This window comes from Trichoderma atroviride, chromosome 3 (genome assembly GCF_020647795.1).
Source record: "Trichoderma atroviride chromosome 3, complete sequence".
NCBI lineage: Eukaryota > Fungi > Ascomycota > Sordariomycetes > Hypocreales > Hypocreaceae > Trichoderma > Trichoderma atroviride.
The window spans coordinates 5,359,520-5,379,287 of record NC_089402.1 but is presented as its reverse complement, the minus strand read 5'-3'; the positions used below and the strand labels follow the sequence as shown (position 1 = coordinate 5,379,287).

Here is a 19,768-nt window from a genome sequence, read left to right as displayed (position 1 = left end):
TTTGGTCATCCGGCTCAATGTCGATGACCTTGTACCGCCGACTCTTTCCTTCGCCGAGGACCTGCGCGACTTCGCCTAGAATCCAGTCGGACGTCTGTTCACCGTTGACGGCCTTGGGTTTGAACGCTACCTCGTCGCCCTTTTGAAAGAGAATCTTGGACTTGTTTAGAGAGCCGGGAGCTCCGCCGGCACCGCTTACGGACCCGGGCGGCTCGACGCTGTCTGCCTTGGGCGGGATGCTGTCCCGGTCACGGTTGCTGCTCCGGTCACCATGCTTTCGGGAAGCACTCGCCATGGGGCTGGGCACGGGGGGAGTCGCCGGCACCGTCGAAATCGTAGAGAGAGGCGGCCGCGGCGCTGTCCCGGGTGGTGGACCTCTTGGACGGGCCGGCCGATGCGGCTTCGGCTTGCTCCTTGGCAACAACAACGGCACGCACCAGCTTGAGCTGCTCCATGAGATTCTTGGCCATGGTGATGTTGTTCTCGGAGTTTTTGACGCCGGAGCGGCAGAGAGCCTCCATGGCCTTCATCATGTCGGTGGGCACGCTGTTGGGGTCCATTGTGCCGGCCTGCTTGTCCAGGCCGACCAGCTGGTCCAGGTTGTCGTTGTCGGCGTTGATGCCGCCGATGAGGTCCTGGAAAGAGTTTTTAGCCGACTCCCATATCGTGGCCTCCTCTCCGTGGGCCCCGCCGTTGTTGCGGTTCGAGCCGCGGCCGCTGCGGTTTCGCTGCGACATGTCGCGTCGGCCAGGCTGGCTGTAGTAGGGGCCGAGGTCTTCGTGCAGGTTACTGACTTCGCGCTGGTGCGCTTTACGATTAGCCATCGTCGTCAACTCTCTGGGTGGGCGCCGCGCGGTTTTCGCCGACCGGCCCCAGCCGTGCGAGCCAAGGACCCGAGAATGGAGGACAAGAAATGCACGCCAGAGCCGCGAGAAAACAGAGACGGGAGGGCAACAACGAGATGCTATGCCATGCGGGCTAAACAAAGTGACGAAATGACAAAACGACAAAATGACAAAACGACAGACAACGGCAAAAAGGATGGACTGGATTGGACGATGCTGGAAGATGCAGGAGAACGAGCCAACTCGGTATAAACGACACTACTGCAGGACTGGGGGGTCGCTGGAGCGCTGTGGACTTACTGGCTGTCTGCTCCCTGCCCGAGTGGGTGCTGCTGGCTGACTCGCTTGTGCTCGCTAAGACGTGCGTTTGCGAGCCCGTCTGGCCGCTGTGCGCTGCGATGCGACGCGTCGTTTGGGTGCGGAAGGCGAGAGGAGGAGGAGAGGAGGAGAGGAGGAGGAGAGGAAGAAGAAGGCGAGAGTCGCGATCAGACAGGCAGAGATGCGCGAGAGAAAAGGGCTGGGAGAAACAACGAGTGGCCGGGCCGGGGGATAAGTTTCAACCCATTTTATGCGCTAGGGAGGGCTCAAGCGACAGGCACGGCGGACCAGATACGATACGAGGCTCGGCCAGGCGTTTGCTTCGGTGTCGATTCTGCGCAGAAGGGCGTCGCGGTTCCGGTTGCGCCTGGACGCTGATGATGTTTGGCGACAGAGTTTGGCTCTGGCGCGAAGTGAGGCGTGGTCTGGTGACGGATGCCTGGAGCTGGCGCTGGAGCCGGTCGCGAACTGACGCTGCGCCGGGCCATCTATGTCCCGCAGCCTAAGCGTGAGAGACGCCGAATAGTACCTGCGCGACTACAAGTATAGCGGGTAGAGCTGCAGGTACCCAGCAGCCCTGCGGACCTGATGCGGTACATTGATGTAATCAACACCAGACATGCACCAGTCAGAGGCTTTCGACTTTCAACTACTGGGCGCCACCGAGGCTAATCTGGCCGATTCCGTCTTCATTAACATGAACAGCTCTCTCGATTACACGCAACTGGGCTCCGCTGCCTGCCGGCTTAGTGCTGCTAGTGGACGAGCCAGTGTTAGAGTTGGCGGCTCGGATCGCGGATCAGCAACGCATCTCTATCAAAGAATGTTTCCTGGGACAGATGGCATCGAGGTCGCTTCATAGGTTCGATCACTGTGAACAACAATGTACCCAAACACGTTTAATTTCCTACTTGGTCAAATGATGTGTATACGAGTCCACATGTACACTGCTAATTGCCGTCATCAGTTGCCTCAACAAAGACTACATGTCCTCCTCATCAGCCACCTAGCTGACGTTAATGTTGGCGCTGCCAGAGCTGAAATATCCCTCCACGGCAATAATCTGGTAGTCCAGCTGTCCCAGCGTCAGGCCGAGATTGCGCCAGGCGTTGAAGTGGTTGCCCACGTTGACCGAGCCGCTGGAGCGGTGGCTGCGGCGCACCGACCAGTACTGGTAAAAGGTGGCCGTGCCGATGATGGACGGCTGGTTGACGCGCTGCGTGCGGTAAATGTCGTAGACGCTGCCGTCAGACGTCACCTCGCCCAGCTTGGTGGCGCCCGTCGACGGGTTGTAGGTGCCAAAGTTCTCGACAATGTAGTACTCGATGAGCGGGTTCTTGGACCAGCCGTAGACGGAGAGGTAGCTGTTGCCGTTGGGGCTGTAGCTGCCGGAGAAGTTGATGGTTCTTGCGTGGCGTGAGCTCTCTGACACGGATACATGTGTGGTACAAAGGGTGGCAAACAGAAACTCACCTGGTGCTGCTGCCCGGGTTCCATCCCTTGCCTCCCACAAAGTTGCCCGAGTTGGCCCAGTTGACGCTGAACGAGCCGCCAGCGCCGTTGGTGTAAGTCACGCCGGCATGGCCGTCGTTCCAGTACGAGTAGTAGTAGCCGTTGTTGAAGCCAGTGCCGGGGCCAATGGCCTGACGCTTTTCGACTTGCACGTCTTCAGTAGGAGCCGACAGGACTCCGGCAACAGCGGCAAAGCCGGCGAGGAGAGATGTGAAGGCGACCATGGTGTTGATGGGCTTCTCTGTCTTGCTGTGGTAGACTATGTGAATGTGGTTGTTTGATTGTTGATTCACTAAAAGACCCCGGTTGACAGCGGGCTGGGACGTCGTTATAAGTTGGTTCGCGGATAATTACAGCAACGGCTACCTTGTCTCATACGGCTTCAGAGCAGACCAGGTGCATGTCATGATTCATTTTACCGCGCCAATGGGGAAATTGGTTTTCATGGAACCATTACGCCTTGTTCTCTTATTCTGACGTGGTAATGCCTGAGCAGTAACTACTGTTAAATTACAGCTCGCATCGACGTCGTCTGGACTCAAGTCCTTGGCTCCGGCACATGCAAGAACCGGTACACTTCATTCACTGGCTAACGGCTAATTTGATCTTGGCAACTCGGGGATCGAACTGAAGAAAAAAAGGAGAAGAAAATAAAAGGAAAAAGGCATACCCAGTAGCGTGCGAAGGGACGGGCTATTTTGAAGTAGTATCTGCTGTTCATAACAGTCATATGTGGAGAGATATGGGGCGCAGTAAACCACAATGGGAAACAAAATCAAGCATTCAGAATAGCTACACTGCAATTGCAATATCCTGGTCTCAAATGGCGAATAGTCCCATCTTTGCCGCAAGGTAGAGACAGCGTGTCATGGTAGCAGCAGTCATGGGCAGCCATGCAGCATTAGCTATATTAAGCTGAATGTATTACATATACTATTATCATATGCTTCTTTTAACCATAAACTTCTCCAACACCCCTGCCTACAGCTGCATACACCCTAAGATTCTTGACAAGAAAATGTTCCTACCTATCAGCCTAGTGCCGATGAAGCAGTCCGGGAAATAAAAAACCGGGACTCAAAGACACTGATTTGCGGGGTGAAGGCGGCTTGGCCTGCAGCTTGTCTAACGGCTAAATTGGTTATAAAGTTGGATTCGGGGAGAAGGCACAGTTGCCCGTTGCTGACACGATGTTTCTATGACATGTTTTCTGTTAGTAATGATGTTTATAGTGATTAAACAACGATTTGTTATTTTGCCTAAAGTCAGCTGGAAAGGGGACGACGCATTGGGAACAGCTAGTTTTGCCGCTGGTGAGGTGGAAATATTCAGGATGGTTGAAGAGTAAGCTACTATTGCGTATACGGCACTCCTCAAGAAATGGAGGGCATGGGACTGCTGAGTTTAAAAGAGTATCCTTTGCGAACAATATGATGGTTATTTGGCCAATATTGTATCTTTGGATAAGACCATGAACTACAGCTTATACGAAAACTTTGAGAAGATAGAGAGCTATTGGAACATATGGTAATTACTAGTACTATTCTACTCGAGTAAATCCACAAGTCCAAATATCGAGATTCTAGAGAGGAACCTGAAGAGATGGAAGACACTGAAACGACACTTGGATCGCCTGCAAAGCATTGGTTTGAAGTCACTGCCACCTTTCTCTGAAGAGTTTTCCTTGCGACTTCGGAAACTTGAAGCTTTAGTCTCCTCTTGAAAACGATTTTGAGTATTCTTCATCTTCTCACGATACCGCTGCTTATCTCCTTCTTGAGTAAGCTTATTCTAAGATACACGCCTTCCAAATACGCCACATCTTATCTTGCCACTCGTTAACGCTCATACTCACCCGTTCGATAGAGCCAGTAGACTAAACCATTGTAGGTAGGCTTTTAGGTCCGAGAGATCGTGTAGTTGGAGTCAATCCGTCGTTAAGATAAGATACACATGGTGTGTGATATGACATTTGGGACTTCAATGTATGTACCAATACTGGCAGACCAGCTCCTCTAGAATATGAGAGACTGCTTGTAGAGAGTTAATACTTGGTGATGGCGGTATCTCAAATGCGTCGATATGTCGCTGTATGTTTTGTTCAAGATGTGAGATTTCGCAGAGAGCCACCATCACAACTCATAACCGCGTAATTGGTTTAGTGGTAAAATTCTCCGTTGCCATCCGCAACGTCGGGGAGCCCTGGGTTCGATTCCCAGATTACGCAGTAAACATTTCTTTTTGTGTTTATTTTTGCTATTGGTCAGGATTCTTCTTCTCTTTGTATTCTGTTTCCATGGCTCTGGTTTGTGGTGTTTATAGAGCAGGCAGTTTGATGTCCGGCTTGTCGATTGTAACAAATCGAGTCGGAATGTTGTGCTCTTTTCGCGGTATTTCGCACTCGTGGGTTATAATAAGGGAGCCATTATCCAGCACCCCAGTTCTATTATCCAACACCCCAAAAAGAAAAAGAAAAGTTATCTGGCACCCCGATCATCTTATTTAGCACTCCAGCTGTAGCTTAGGCTGCTGCTGCTGCTACTACTGCTACTACTGCTACTACTGCTACTACTGCTACTACTGCTACTACTGCTACTACTGCTACTACTGCTACTACTGCTACTACTGCTACTACTGCTACTACTGCTACTACTGCTACTACTGCTACTACTGCTACTACTGCTACTACTGCTACTACTGCTACTACTGCTACTACTGCTACTATTACTATTATAACTATTATAACTATTTTAATAAGTATTTAGCAGCTGTATATTTAATATATAAACTAGCTGCCTTATTACGCTATAGTTGGGGTGTTATATAATAAAATTAGGGTGCTGAATGACTTCTCCGTTAAATAATCCGTTGTTCACTGATAAAAACCGCTCACCTCAAAGGAATACTGTACAATGAGTATACCGCAAACACAAGTGTCGAAAACAGTCTCACCTGGTTAACATTTTCCAGCAGCAAGATTTTAATGTCCTGGGAATTGAAGGGCTTGAGCACTCTAAGCACGTTTTTGCGAGGCTGCAACTTGGCGCCAAAGCTGGCGGGAGGCAACTGGAAAGTGGCAGTGGGCGGTATTGAAAGATCATGGCCCTGTGGTTGGGATCCGTCTGTGAGCAATTGGAACGCCAGTGTCGATATGACGAGCTGAAGATGCGATTGCGATGGACTGGATCTGTGTTTGCTCTAGCTCAAACGCGTTTGACAATCTCTCTCTCGAGTTGCAATAAGAGGAAATGTAGCAACCTCACCAACAGCAGATGCATTCAACAAAAAAAAGTGGTCAGGTCTTCGCAGTCAAGCGATTCACAGATTGGATGAAGAAGTTCATTAAGGGATTTTGCTTTGTTGGATACGGGGCTCAAGATATGATGACTACATGTAGGGCCACGGAGGTTCATCTTGAGGTCCCTGTAAATGGGGTTTACATTCCGCATGATGGCCAGTTCCTTATGAGACCACAGTATACGAGACTATTTACAGAGGCTTTTCTGAAACATTACGGCAGCCATGATTCTCGTTTTAATTTTGTCGGCGGATGGTTGATGAAGGCTTTGATAGCAATCAACGATTATATAACTCCCTCTCCCTCATTTAACCGGCCTTTATTATAGGAAAAAAGGTTGGGTATCCAACACCCTAGTGAGAAAATGGAGGTATTCCATTACTGCGGAGTCGTCTTGTAGGCCGACAAGTCGAACCATTTGGATCCGTTTTCTGCATCGCTCGCTGTTGAGCTCCGGCGACGTTTTGCACTATCCGGCGGCGTGGTGGTGACATGTTGACGATTCTTTTGGCTTTTGGCGATATATTTTGCTCAATGTGTGTCCCGCTCAAACGTGTGTTTCTGCGGGGGGCCATGTTGTAGACGAAATCCTTGACGACAGCTATGGATAATATTTATTCATGTTGTAATAAATAGAAGAGTAGAATGTGTCTGTATTGTAATAACCAAAGAACCAAGTTGGTGCACGGAGGTGTGAGAACGGATATGCTAGTGATTACAGTCAACTCTAATAGCCAAACGCCCCGACGTCGTCCCTTGTCACAGTTTGAACAAATCTGCCGTGTTTGATCGAAAGCAACTGATTGTTTCAGTGTTAGTTCAGCGCTACTTATCCAGGTGATATGAGGAAGCTTGGCGATGAAAGAGGAGAGAAAGGGGACAGAAAGAAGAGGATGGCTCAGTAAAACTTCTGAATAAATAAGCACCTCTATTAAGTGGTCATATGGCTCTATCATTATTTATTATGCCTTCCTTTAAATTCAGCTTACCTTTTTATACGCCGGAAAGTTGTAGAATAAATCACAAACTTGAACAAGTTTGTTGCCTTTGATAGCCTCAAACATATGTTGCTGGCAATCTCACATGTTAGCGCCCCTCGCCAGGGCACCTGAATTCCAGATCTACTGTTGGAAAATAAGCCTCGACATGTAATGAAATTAGCCCAGGAAGGTTTCATCTCGAGGTTCTTGTAAAGGCGAAATTTCACTCTTGGCGTAGCAGCCAGTTCTTACGAGAACACAGTACACGAAGTTGTGTTTACAGATTCATCCGCGGTGTCATGGTAGCTAGGACATCTATTCCAATTGTGTCGCTGGATGGTTGATAAAAACTTTTTTTCCTCTCTGAATCTGGTTTTACAAGAGGAAGAGATTATCCAGCACCCCAGATGTACCTGATGAAGCAGTTAATCTACATAGAAAAGTTTTGGATCTTATATACACTAAATGTAGCGTCTATAGCAGCAGTAGCAGTAGTAACCGAGGTATAATTTAAATGACATAGAACTCTCAGCACACCACAGCTCATAAAGTATTATACATCATCATCAATTATAAGTACTATATACAGTATTAAGCATTTGTATTTTTAATAACATCACTGACGGCCACCTGGCAGAATTGCTCCTGGTACAAGTAAGACAGGAATCCTCAGAGTTCGGCCTTCAACGTAGCCTTTGCAGTGGTAAAGGTAGTGGTGGTGACGGTGGCGCAAACGCAACCCTGGCCGGCGATACTGGTCAAGGGCGGTGACTTGCATGTCGGTTCGGTAGTGAAAGAAGCATAGGTGGTGGTGGGCTCGACAGTGGGCTCAACCAACTCGGCCTTGACAAGGACAGGAATGATCTGGCCGGTGTTGAGGCCGAAAGACTGGTGGTTCAGCACAGTCAGGATGCTGCCAATCTCACCAGAGTGGCTGGTGATGCTGATCCAGGTGTTGTCGTCGTGCGAAAAGACGTCGTCAATGACAATCTTGCTGCGCGCGACCTGGTGGGCAGAGGTCTCGCCCTCGTCCTCGCTGCCGCGCCACAGCAGGTCGTCCTCGGAAAAGCCCTCCTCAAACAGGAAATGGGGCGCAAATGCGTGGATCTGAGTCTTGGTAGAGCGGCGGTCGCAGGTGTGGATGCTGATGCTCTCACGGAAGAGCTCCTTGATGGTGGGCTTGAAGGCATGTGAGTGAGGCAGGTTGAGAGTGGCAAAGGTGGTGTTGGCGGTCTGGATGCATCGCTTGAGGGGCGAGCTGTAGTATGACTCAAAGTACGGCATCTTTTCCTGTTCAAAGCGTGACTTGTAGTAGGCGTTGGCCTTGCTGGCCTGGGCAATACCGTTGGCAGTCAACTGGGCATCGGACCAGGTAGCAGTGCCATTGCCATCGAGTTCACCCCAGTAGCACTGAGAAAAGTAAATGTTAGCAGCCGGCTAGGGCTTATCTACAAAACAAAGGGGGCATTTGCAATACTCACGTTCCACGCAGGAGTGCCATAATAGGTCTCGGCGGCGTTGTGCCATCCCTCGCCGTGACGGCCCATGAAGAGCACCTTGTAGGTGGTCTTCTTGTCCCTTCTGCACTCCTCGTTCAGCGAGTCGACATAATTGGCAAAGCGCTGCCACTGAGTCTTCTTGTGCCGAGGGTCGAACTTGGCATCGGTGGGATACGTCCTGTTGAGGAGGCCAAAGTTCTGGCTTGCCTATGACATGTGTGAGTTTGGCCTTGCTTCCGTATCTCGCGGGTAATTTTTGCGTACATAGTCAAAGGTGCTGGGATTGGTGTTGGGGTCGTCCTGGAGGAAGAAGCCCGGGACCGACGTGTACTTGATGTCGTCGCAGCTGGAGACTTGTTTCCAGGCAATGGCGCCGGGAGCAAGCGCCAGGACAGCCGACAGGAGAGAGGACTTCATCTTGGCGGAAGACGCTGTGATGTTTCGAGGCGTCGCAAAGCTGGCTGACTAGCAGGAGTTCGGATCGAGCTCCGAGCAGAAGATGCGCTGCGCAGCCTTATATAATGGCGTCGAGCTGCGCTGTCAATGCCTGTCGCAACGGGGAAATGTAACATCGACAGGGCCAGTTGGTGCCCATGAAGTCATATGCAGCGCCGATGCTACTCTGGAGACTCTGGAGACTCTGGGGCCTGTCAGCAATTGGACCGAGCAGCCGCTGTTAGCGTGCTGTTGTCGGTGTCGAGAGCAGAACGGCCAACATGTCACTGGAGATGAGGCGCCCTGTAGGCTCCAATCGATCGGGAACGTGGCGGGCCAGGCCGGGGCTGGAGGCTCTAAATTGTGTGTGATGCACCTGGACGCCCACGTGTAGGAGCAGCTTGGCGGTGTTTCTGGCGATTTTCAGTTCCTGGATCGGACAAGGTGGATCTTGACCTATTGCTGTATATTAGGGTTGAAGCCATCCTGCTGCCAGAATTGGACGGAAGGACCTTGGACGAGAGAACTTTTGAAGCAAGACAGGGCCCATGGCGGGATACTAGATTGTCAAGTGGAATGGTAAAGCACGTGTTTGAGTGACCAGCCGATAATCCAAGAGAGCAACGACCAATTGGTCCTCATAATCAGGCTCTCAACTCGATCTCATTGAAGACATGGTGTTCAGGTCCTACAAGAGAAGATGATGAACAGATGAAGCGTCAAAGAAGTAAATGGATCAATACCTCAACATCAAGGCGGCATTGAACTTCACGTGCTAGCGTCATTCGCTGGATGGTTCTAGGGGAGCCACAGCGCTCAAAGCCGCCAACGCCCACTAACCTGTCCGATAAGATAGCGGTGGCATGTCACTTCATTTCCCCGCAGTCGAGTAACTTGATTGAACCCCTGAACAAGCAGCTTTCTCGAAATCCCAGCACCCGCGGTAGCTTCACCAACGCCGCTTTTGGAGCTTCACAAGGTGCCAACGAGCTGCGAATCGACATTCCGCGGTTTGCGCGACCAACTGCAAATATTTTATTGCATCCCTGCATCACCACTAGACCGAATCAGCACCTTTCGTCCTCGGCCTTTCCATCATGAGCGCTCCGAGCTTTGAAGATCTCGAGCAGCCTCGAGGAGAGCCTGCGCCGGAGCTTCTCGACGGTCGCATCTGGGTGGATGGCTGTTGGGACTTTTTCCATCATGGTGAGACTCCGATTTCGTGCCCGTATTTCTGCCATTGGCCCTCTGCCATGTCTTTGCTGACGTGTCTTGACGTGGTTCTCAGGACATGCTGGAGCCATGGTTCAAGCTCGACAGCTCGGCGATGAGCTATACGTCGGTGTCCACTCGGACGAATCGATCCTTGCCAACAAGGGCCCTACAGTCATGGATCTCGACGAGCGGTACGTTGACCCATTCGCGGCTATTGTACAAGAAACCGAAAAAATTCAAGAGATACTGACTAGATTGGCATGCAGTCTCGCAGCTACAGATGCCTGTCGTTGGGTCACCAAATCGGTTGGCCATGCTCCCTACGTCACGCAGCTCCCCTACATCTCGCACTATGGTTGCAGATACGTTGTTCACGGCGACGATATTACCTCGGACAGCGATGGAAATGACTGCTACCGCTTCGTCAAGGAGGCTGGGCGGTTCAAGGTAGTCAAGCGCTCTCCTGGAATTTCCACCACTGACCTCGTTGGACGCATGCTGTTATGCACTAGGACGCATTTCATCAAGTCTCTGAAGAAGGTGCTGGCCGGAGAAGAGGGCGTAGGCACGGCAGAGGAGCGCAAGGCCCAGTCTGAGGCCATGTTGGATAGAATCAAGCTATACGCAACGGACGAGACTGCAAAGAACCCCGGTGTCGATGTCTGGTTCTGGCATTCTGCGACACCCGACAAGTCAGGGTCTAGCGAGGGCGTCCGCGGGTCCTACGAAAGCTTCCTCGAGGGAGCTGGCAAGAAGCCCGGCCAGCGCGTGGTCTATGTCGATGGCGGGTTCGATCTCTTCTCTAGTGGTCACATTGCATTCCTGTGTAAGGTACTGGAAGAGGAAGACAAGCTTGCGCGCGAGGCAGGCTGGTTTTCTGCAGAGGCCACGGAGAAGAGGAAGCAGGCAAACGGTGGAAAGGACTACGGCCCGGCATATGTCGTGGCGGGCGTTCACGAGGACAGGGTGATTAATGAGTGGAAGGGCGTTAACTACCCCATCATGAACATCTACGAGCGTGGACTCTGCGTCCTTCAGTGCAAGGTAAGACCACTTCTAGCCATCCTTTCTTCCCTCTGCATCTTGTACCGATTGCTTATTCTTGCTCCAGTATATTAATGCGACTGTTTTCGGGGCTCCGTTTACGCCGACTGAGAGCTACCTTTCGGATTTGCCGTGGGGCGTTCCCGACGCAGTCTACCATGGACCAACAGCATTCATGCCTTTGACATATGACCCGTACACGGCGCCCAAAGCGATGGGCATATACCGCCAGATCGGCGAGCACACGTTCTCTCACGTCAATGCGGGCGAGATTGTGCAGCGAATCATGAAGAGCCGCGACATGTACGAGGCGCGCCAGCGGGCCAAGGGCGTCAAGGCCGAGGTGGAAGCGGCGGCGAGGGCTCGTGAGCTGTTGGAGGAGGAGCAGCGCAAGAAGGAGGCGGAGAGAGGAGTCATGTCAAGCTGAAGGAGTGTAGAGAAGCCATGTTTGCGTGCATTGAAGGGATGGTCACAGCAGGCGATGTGATTTTTTCAACTTTTTTTTCTGGAGTTTTGGGCAATACCCACAGAGAGTCTTCAACAGGCCAGAGGAGAAAAAAATGAATCGGGAAGAGATATTAGAGTACAAAGTACATAGGTATGTAGTATTACATAGAAGCGGGTTGGCTTGGCGACGAATTGTCAATTGGCCAAATTCGAATAATGATGGCTTTTGCTTGCTGAGCTGTGGTTGGGCGGAATGTCACCGCCACGGCTTCTGACCACATGAGGGCGGGCTTATGCGCCGGCGGCCATCGATGATCTCATAGCCGTCATACGCAGCCAAACAGAGTTGCGTAACTGCGATGAGATTGAAAAGAGGGGGGCTCTTTGTTGGGCGTTGTTGTGTTCCTTACATGGAGGCAACGGCTATTGACGGCACCGACTATTCCGCCTTTTACTCTGAGGATATTTTTTGAGTGGGGATCGATGATAGGACGCTATGGGTTAGTGATAGCGAAACGGAAACGGAAGAGGTGATATGAGAAAAGAGGCGTTTCGAGGACTTGCTGAGTAAAAGAGCATGATTGCAATTCTACAATTAATTGAAAAAGGAAAAGTGAAGAGAAGAGAAAAGAAGAACAAAATGAGGACAAGATGTGACTCCCGTTGATTCGACTCCCGGACCGGAGACGGCGCCAGTTGAATGCCACTCCGAGGTTTCATCGCGCAATCTGCGAATCTGTCTAAACCCAACGTCCCGAAGACGGAGGGCTTCAAAAACTGATCAAAATTGATCAACTTGGCGCGCCCTTCCCCGCATTGTCTTGTCAAAGAGCTGCAGTTGCCTTATCGGAATGCATACAATTGGGCTAACAGTAAGGAGGGATGCCACATTCTCACTCTGCGCATTGATTAAATTACAATTAGTACATGCAATTAGCTTACATACCATGGCCGGCATCATGTCCTTTGTCCGTATCTCGTCGTCATGCTGCAACTGTAATCCATCCTCCAGCTATCTTATCTGACTGCGCCCACGCCTGATTTGGCACGAGGGGCCGCGGCCTAAGCGAAAACAAGCGGGTCGGAGCATTTCCGCACGCCGGAAAGTTGGGCCGGGCTGTTCGGCATCGGCTCTTGGGGATCCGCTTTGGCGGGGGGACGACAAAAGAGCGGAATTTACAGCGATGGGCGCTGTATTACAGCAGAGTACAACTGCCGGAGGCAATTGAATCATTCATTCACTGGAGATGGAAGAATCTCATGACACAAATCAGCAGTCATGAGCAGCATCAGTACAATTACGTACAGAAACCGTGCTAAGGAAAAACAAACAATGACACGCTATTTATAACAGAAAAAGGCTGAGACACAGCTCGGCACATGGGTGGCGCGGGCAGACACGGGATAGTACAGGCGCGATATCAAAGTTGCGGGTTGATAAAACCTTCAGCGGTCACCTGCCCATGTTTTCAGCGCAGCCAGTCAAGGGGGCCCATGGCTTTCTTGCATCTCCGTTCGTCCCTCTTTCAGCAAAACTGTAATCTTCTTTTGTCGTATAGCTGATGTTTCTGTGTCGAATACTTAATTCTGCTTACTTGCAGGCTGGGGGTCTCTTCTCTTTCCTCATCAAGTCACTGGTGCTTCCTCACGGATCCCCACAGCCGCATCCTGTGTCAGTAACTGGAAAACAATAGCTCCGTTTTTAGAAGCCTCCTCTTATCATCATCAAGTTGTACTACTTTCTACGTACTTGTGCGAGATTGATAATAATCCGATACCATTGCTAGTCCAATCCCCATCCACGCCCTTTGTCAAGTGTCTCTCATCGTCGCCTATCTGCTAGTTTCAGCTTCTAGCGCCGCACCTGGAACGACAAGTTTTTTTTTTTTCCCTAGCAAGAACCCACTTTACGCCGCACCGACTTTCTTTGCTCCTTGAGTAGCCGCTTTGTCCAACTAGCTAATGAAGCTGGGAACCACAAGTTACCGTTTCCTATCACTTTTGTTGGCTGGCAGCCGGACTTTGGGGTGGATCCTAACCAACAGGACGGGATAAGCACCTTTTTTTTTCTGGTACGGCGGAGCCGATTTGCCTCTTTGGAGCAGCAAGTGACAACATTTTTTGTTTTTGTATTTTCCATCCAGTATTCATTTTTATTTTGCCGTGCTTAAAAATTATCCAATCCGGGACTGTCTACTATTCCCATATTCTCACCTGCCAACCCCAGAAACAGAAGAGCACTTCCCTTTTGGTATCCTTGCACTTGCAACTTGCCGAAGCAGCTCCCGCCTCCGATACGGAGCTTCCGCCAGAGTCTCCTCCTCAACCTCGCGCTCCCAGTCCAGGTACAACAAGCCACAAGAATTTTTCTTTACTCCATTTGAGTCATTCCCCCATTGCCTTGACCCACCATCGGACCCTGCACCCGCCGGGTACTCCTCTAGAGTCCGGACCTGGCCCAATTCCACAGATAAAGAGACTTGTTCCCTTCCCTCCTTGAACACAGGAAGCCTCTCTTCTCTTGTTCCCAAAACATCAACCTTTACTTTTGCTTCAAGTCCACGTTTGGTTTTTGCCTCTCAACCGCAGCAATGGCCCCCTCCGCTATCCCAACCCAGGATGTCGACCTGACAGCCGCCAACATCCAGGTCAAGGAGGCCACGCAGCCCACCAAGCCCACCACCGACGACGTCCTGCCGGCTCCCCTCGATGCCTCCAAGCTCACCTACAACCTGACCAAGAACCCGCGGGAGGTGCCCGACGAGGCCGTCGCCAATGCCAGCGAGCACACCATCTGCACTGACCACATGCTCACGGCCACCTGGACCGCCGCTGGAGGCTGGGCCGCCCCCGAAATCAAGCCCTACGGCCCCCTGAGCCTCATGCCCACGGCCTCTGTGCTGCACTACGCCACCGAGTGCTTCGAGGGCCTCAAGGTCTACCGCGGCTATGATGGAAAGCTGCGCACCTTCCGCCCGGACTGCAACTGCGCCCGCATGCTGCTCTCTGCCAGCCGCATCTCGCTGCCCATCTTTGACCCGGCCGAGCTCGAGAAGCTGATCCTGTCTCTGCTCTCCGTCGACGGCCCTCGATGGCTGCCCAAGGACAAGCCCGGCAACTACCTGTACATCCGTCCCACCCTGATTGGCACGCAGTCGCAGCTCGGCGTCCAGGCCCCCCCGCGAGGCCATGCTGTACATCATCATCACGTACATGCCCAAGCTCGACAGCCCCGTCGGCGGCATGCGCCTGCACACGTCGCCCGAGGACATGGTCCGCGCCTGGGTAGGCGGCTTCGGCTATGCCAAGGTCGGTGCCAACTACGGCCCTTCGCTGGCTGCCACTTCGGATGCCCGTCGCCGCGGCTACCACCAGATCCTGTGGCTGTACGGCAAGGATGGCGAGTGCACCGAGGCCGGTGCCAGCAACTTCTTCATTGTCTGGACGCGCAAGGACGGCAAGAAGGAGCTCATCACCGCGCCCCTGGACGACAAGCTGATCCTGGACGGCGTCACCCGCCGAAGCATCCTGGAGATGGCCCGCGAGCGTCTGGGCGACGAGCTGGAGATTACCGAGCGCAAGTACACCATTGACGAGGTCATTGAGGCCGATGCCGAGGGACGACTGATTGAGTCTTTTGCCGCCGGAACTGCTGTAAGTCGATTTAGTCTGCTGATGCTGATGTAAAGGATAGAAAGCTAACGCATTACCGCCTAGTACTTTGTCTGCCCCGTCTCTGCCATCCACCACCGCGGCAAGGATATCAACATTCCCATGGGCCCTGAAAACACCCCCAACGTCATCACCTCCAAGATCAAGACTTGGATCGGCGACATCATGTACGGCAACGTCAGCCACAAGTGGGGTGTTGTGATTCCCGAGAAGCAGTAAAAGTCTTTTTTTCCGCCCAAAAAGGGAATAAAAACAAAAAAAAGACAAAACCTTACGACGAGCGACAAGAAGAAGCATGATTTGACGCGAATGATTTCCTTTTGTTATTTTCTTGCATGGCCAAGTGCATGGCCTTGTTCATTTCACGATTCTGAAATCATCATATAGGGACGGAGTTTATTGGCGAATGGGAATACGCTCACAGCGGCGGCGTGATTTAAAGTCATGGCTGAGGAAAATAGATACATATGTAGCGGTAGAAGAAAAAAATAGACAAGATTCTTCACATATTTCTAGTCCCACATGGCCTGCATCATCTTCATTCTCTCTGCTTGGACCTCTTCTTTGTATGTCTGTAGTCTGGGTTAGGCCATGTTCTTCCAAGTCATATGATTCGAATCTACTCACATCTTCTATTTCGTCAAGGGCCTGAATGTTATTCAACACGAGCTGCTCCACTTGTTCCTTGAAGCTGATCATTCTGGCATCATCCGCATCACTCTGTCCAGGCGCCTTTTCTATGCTGGCAAGCTCTTTGCGAAGGCCTTCTTCCAAGCGAACGGTATCCTCCCACTCGTCTTGTAGGTCGTGAAGCTGCTTCTTCGCCTCTTCTAATTGGGCTTTGGCGCTTGCAAGATGAGTTGCGACGGTGACCGAGGGGAAGTTGTCAGAGCTGCACAGGGTAGCAGAAGGTGGATATGACAAGTTGGCGTATATGTCGTCTACGGCAGAGGTGATGGAAGACGTAAGCGTCTCGAAGTCGGAGATTTTCGAATTGATATCCTGCTGAGCTTCGAAGAGTTTGGCCCTGGTGGAGGTGTGCAGTTCGACGGCCTCTTCGGCAAAGGCTTCTGTACAGGTAAAGGATTAGTAACTGGCGGAGACAATGCGCTCGAGGAACTTGTCGCGGCTTGATAGCTGACGTACTTTTGAGAGATGTCAGAATGTCTTCTTCGACGGCCCTGTCCTGCTGCACTCTGTCTTGCGCTGCGGTGTTGCTGAAGGAAGCAAAACATGCTTGATACAGGTTATTGCGGCGAATGCTTTCGTCTTGGAATGATGCCGACGACGATGATCCAAATGGAGCTTTCTCCGCCGAGAATAGTGTAGAGGACGATGGATCTTCGGTGGAGGAGAGACGACCTGCTGGGCCATCTTCTTGGGGGAAGAGGCGGCTCATGAGGGATGGTCGGCTGGGATGCGCCATGGTGGGATATTGATGACGGGCTTAACGATAGATAGGTTGGGTTATTAACGATGGACGATAAATGGATGGAGTGAGAGGGAGTGGAAGAGGAGAAAGAATGTGAGGATGAAGCAAGACAAAAAAATGAAGGAGACGAGATTGACTGGGGAAAGAAGAGGTACAAGGCACGTGTGCTCAGAACACCTCAACCGCGCCTTGGTACTAGTAGTATGATACGACCAGGTAGGCAAAAAATATAAAACGCTCGCCAGCTGGCAGAATATAATAAATAAGAACTCGCCAGCTGGCAATTAAGAATATGCGTAAGGCACCCAGGCACGCAAGGCATAAAAGTACAATGCCTTATTCTACTCCTATAAATCCCCTCTCCTCTTCATTTCTTTTCTCTTCTTTCTTTCATTTCCCCCTTCATCGCAACCGTCGCCACACGACCTGTTATCAAATGGCGCTGCACAACCGAAAGGGCGTCGACTATGTCGAGAACGTGGAGCAGCCAGACAAATGGCAGGACCCGTCGACGGAAGTCAAAACCGCATTCTATGACATCTCCAAGAACAACCCGCGGCATAAAGACACAGTCGCAGTTTTAACGGAGGACCAGCGGGACGACTGGGTTCACATGCTAGTTACGTCTGTCTTTGAGATGGTGAACAAGGACTGGCAGAAATACACTGCAGTCTATCAGGCAAAGTAGAAATAGTAGAAATAGTAGAAATAGTAGAAATAGTAGAAATAGTAGAAATAGTAGAAATAGTAGCAGCAGTAGTAGCAGTAGCAGTCAAAAAGCCTCAGCTAATGAAAGACCAACTGGCAGAAGACGTGAAAGATAATAAGGCATTTCAGGAGGCGAAACACAATGCGAAAGAGAAAGAAAGGGCAAAACGAGAACAGGAAAATACACAACCGGAAAAGCCCAAGAGTAAGGCGGTCGAGTCAGCCAAATAGCCAAGCCAGACCAACCCTCAAACCACACAAGCAACCCCAAAGCCCAAGAGCAAGGCGGCCGAGTCAGCGAAGAATTCAAGCAACCTGTCGTCCGCGGATGCGAATAGACCCGACAAGTCTCAAGTGCCCGTTGACACCCAGCCGATATACCCACCACGCAAGATGGTTGAAGTCAAGATCAAGCGCGATGAAGCCTTGGAGGCCGTCGCTGAACTTGTTAAACGGATATCGGTGATATACGACGAGGGTCAAGAGGCTATGGAAGAAGAATACAAAGCCCTGGGTGAGCAACTTCAACAGGCAGTGACCGAGCAGATGGTTATTGTGCTTCCTAAAGAAGGAAAAAGCTAACGCTAGGGAAGTCTAAATAAATATCAACTGGCAATTGGTTGTTTTTAGCCAAGCTTACTGCTGTTGAAAGTAGACAAGACTTTGTTTTACTATTGTGTTGCGTATTGAACGCACGTCTCGCGATATTGCATTTGTAGTATCAAGGTAATTTATACCACGAATTATTAACTAAGTAGTAATTTTTACTAAAATGCTTTACCTAAATGAACTTTTATTAATATAAAGAGATCTAGCAACTTTAGAGCTTTCTAATAGTATAAGTAACATTAATTAAATCTTACTATTTATACAGCTTTATTTGAATAAGGCTAGAGATAAAAATATAAAGCCCTTCTTACCTACCTACATACTTACCTACCTAGGCGGCAGACAAGCCTTTGGTATTTGGGATATATTAAAATTGGGAAATCGGGACCACTTTGCTAAAACAGAAATACCTACGTTGATAATGGACGGTTAATTATTTGCTTTCAAGAAATTAAAGAATTGTTGCATGTGTTTTTCCCTCTTACTTTGTATGCCATGTATAGCATCCAATACGTGCCAGCTCAGGTGCTTGGAAATGCGACGGAATGATAACGGGGAAGAAGTGTTTTTGTCCAGGAAGCTCAACTTCATGTTGGTTTGGAGACAGAGTTCGCTTCCATAATCCAGGTAGGTACCAGATAATGCACTCATTTGGTCATTTATTCTTATTCACTGTTGAGCCTGTCTGCTGGCCAACTGAGTTGTCTTCTTTTAATCTGCTACTTTCATCATCTCCATTCCCTTCAGCCGCCAACCCAAGCTTGCTCTGAATCGCCGCCACAATCGTCTCCCATGTTGCCATTCCGCCCTGGCCAACATCTCCGCAGGCAAGCCCCTTTGAGATGGTCTGGAGCTCTTCAACCCATCCATCCGGGCCGCCCATGACGTCGTTGAGAGTCTTGAGATTGCGCCGCGTGAGGGGACTCCGGAACATGGCGGTGTTCATGGCTGTGGCGACGAGAATCTTCTTCTTTTTGCCGTCAACAGAGCCGTCGGTGTCCCAGGCGAGGGCAATTGATAATAGGAGAGAATCGCTAATGCCGTGCACCATCTTGGCGAGGGTATTTGCACTGAGTGGTGCAATTACTGATGTTCACGTAAGTAATCGCGTCCAGAGGGTATGAGGGGAGTCTAACATACCCAATAGGTCGGCCCCTATTTGAGCAAGTAATGTTTAGTATGCAGCAGACAATATTCACACAATATTCACGAGACATGACTTGACTCACATTTTCTCAGCTCAATGTGCAGGATTGGCGCGCCCCGAGTCCATGGCTGCACCCACTCAGACTCATCCGTGTATATGGCGTCGACATTGGGATACTTGCGAATCTCCGCCAGGCTGGGCTGCTCATCTGCCTGGCCTTGCAGAAAATGGGCGGCTGAGCTGGTGAGTACGAGGCGGATTGACAGGTTGGGATGCTGCGACAGTCCTCTGATGATGTTGGGAATCTTTATGGCTGCTACGGATCCAGAGGCGGCCAGCAGGAGATGCACCTTGCCGTCGCTACGGGCTGCAGAGACATCCTGCGCTGGAGAGCTGGAGGAGAGCTCGTTAAGATGCGGCATGGCGACGGCGATGATGCAGTGGATTATTGCGGCTGCGAATACGGAGCTGCGCAGGATTGTCGTGATGCCTTGGTTCTGGATATTGGACAGGACGCCGTCCATTCTCACGACAGCGGGTTTACAGGGGTTATTCACTAGGAACTGCAGCGTCCCGGCCCTGTGGCGATGGGCGCTCCGGCTCTTTA

The 19,768-nt window shown here is 50.9% G+C and overlaps 10 protein-coding genes and 1 non-coding gene across 11 annotated transcripts; 6 read left to right on the top strand and 5 right to left on the bottom strand.

Annotated features, from left to right (window-relative positions):
* Positions 1-266: 266 nt before the first annotated feature.
* TrAtP1_007102 (uncharacterized protein) lies at positions 267-824 on the bottom strand (the record flags this gene model as incomplete). The annotated part of the gene is made up of 1 exon (XM_066113386.1): positions 267-824. The coding sequence occupies one exon, from the start codon at positions 822-824 to the stop codon at positions 267-269; it is 558 nt and encodes a 185-aa protein (XP_065969472.1).
* Positions 825-1,782: 958 nt separating this feature from the next.
* Positions 1,783-2,025, top strand: TrAtP1_007101 (uncharacterized protein; the record flags this gene model as incomplete). Its single annotated transcript, XM_066113385.1, has 1 exon — positions 1,783-2,025. The coding sequence occupies one exon, from the start codon at positions 1,783-1,785 to the stop codon at positions 2,023-2,025; it is 243 nt and encodes an 80-aa protein (XP_065969471.1).
* Positions 2,026-2,169: 144 nt separating this feature from the next.
* TrAtP1_007100 (uncharacterized protein) lies at positions 2,170-2,899 on the bottom strand (the record flags this gene model as incomplete). Its single annotated transcript, XM_014082116.2, has 2 exons — positions 2,170-2,569; positions 2,637-2,899. The coding sequence occupies 2 exons, from the start codon at positions 2,897-2,899 to the stop codon at positions 2,170-2,172; spliced, it is 663 nt and encodes a 220-aa protein (XP_013937591.1).
* A 1,923-nt stretch (positions 2,900-4,822) lies between these two features.
* Positions 4,823-4,902, top strand: TrAtP1_007099. Its single transcript has one exon. It is a non-coding gene; the product is annotated as a tRNA-Gly (tRNA).
* A 2,720-nt stretch (positions 4,903-7,622) lies between these two features.
* On the bottom strand, positions 7,623-8,869 carry TrAtP1_007098 (uncharacterized protein; the record flags this gene model as incomplete). Its single annotated transcript, XM_014082118.2, has 3 exons — positions 7,623-8,363; positions 8,435-8,659; positions 8,717-8,869. The coding sequence occupies 3 exons, from the start codon at positions 8,867-8,869 to the stop codon at positions 7,623-7,625; spliced, it is 1,119 nt and encodes a 372-aa protein (XP_013937593.2).
* A 1,115-nt stretch (positions 8,870-9,984) lies between these two features.
* Positions 9,985-11,573, top strand: TrAtP1_007097 (uncharacterized protein; the record flags this gene model as incomplete). The annotated part of the gene is made up of 4 exons (XM_014082119.2): positions 9,985-10,093; positions 10,176-10,293; positions 10,369-11,146; positions 11,214-11,573. 4 exons carry the CDS (start codon positions 9,985-9,987, stop codon positions 11,571-11,573), a joined length of 1,365 nt encoding a protein of 454 aa, XP_013937594.2.
* Positions 11,574-14,184: 2,611 nt separating this feature from the next.
* Positions 14,185-15,484, top strand: TrAtP1_007096 (uncharacterized protein; the record flags this gene model as incomplete). The annotated part of the gene is made up of 3 exons (XM_066113384.1): positions 14,185-14,717; positions 14,767-15,247; positions 15,311-15,484. 3 exons carry the CDS (start codon positions 14,185-14,187, stop codon positions 15,482-15,484), a joined length of 1,188 nt encoding a protein of 395 aa, XP_065969470.1.
* A 293-nt stretch (positions 15,485-15,777) lies between these two features.
* Positions 15,778-16,691, bottom strand: TrAtP1_007095 (uncharacterized protein; the record flags this gene model as incomplete). Its single annotated transcript, XM_014082028.2, has 3 exons — positions 15,778-15,837; positions 15,893-16,335; positions 16,412-16,691. 3 exons carry the CDS (start codon positions 16,689-16,691, stop codon positions 15,778-15,780), a joined length of 783 nt encoding a protein of 260 aa, XP_013937503.2.
* Positions 16,692-17,133: 442 nt separating this feature from the next.
* Positions 17,134-17,385, top strand: TrAtP1_007094 (uncharacterized protein; the record flags this gene model as incomplete). The annotated part of the gene is made up of 1 exon (XM_014082121.2): positions 17,134-17,385. The coding sequence occupies one exon, from the start codon at positions 17,134-17,136 to the stop codon at positions 17,383-17,385; it is 252 nt and encodes an 83-aa protein (XP_013937596.2).
* Positions 17,386-17,798: 413 nt separating this feature from the next.
* TrAtP1_007093 (uncharacterized protein) lies at positions 17,799-17,987 on the top strand (the record flags this gene model as incomplete). Its single annotated transcript, XM_066113383.1, has 1 exon — positions 17,799-17,987. The coding sequence occupies one exon, from the start codon at positions 17,799-17,801 to the stop codon at positions 17,985-17,987; it is 189 nt and encodes a 62-aa protein (XP_065969469.1).
* A 310-nt stretch (positions 17,988-18,297) lies between these two features.
* TrAtP1_007092 (uncharacterized protein) lies at positions 18,298-19,719 on the bottom strand. The gene is made up of 4 exons (XM_014082122.2): positions 19,244-19,719; positions 19,155-19,169; positions 18,500-19,100; positions 18,298-18,424 (listed from the first exon to the last, which is right to left on the bottom strand). The coding sequence occupies exons 1-3, from the start codon at positions 19,683-19,685 to the stop codon at positions 18,670-18,672; spliced, it is 888 nt and encodes a 295-aa protein (XP_013937597.2). The 5' UTR covers positions 19,686-19,719; the 3' UTR covers positions 18,298-18,424; positions 18,500-18,669.
* Between the last annotated feature and the right edge of the window lie 49 nt (positions 19,720-19,768).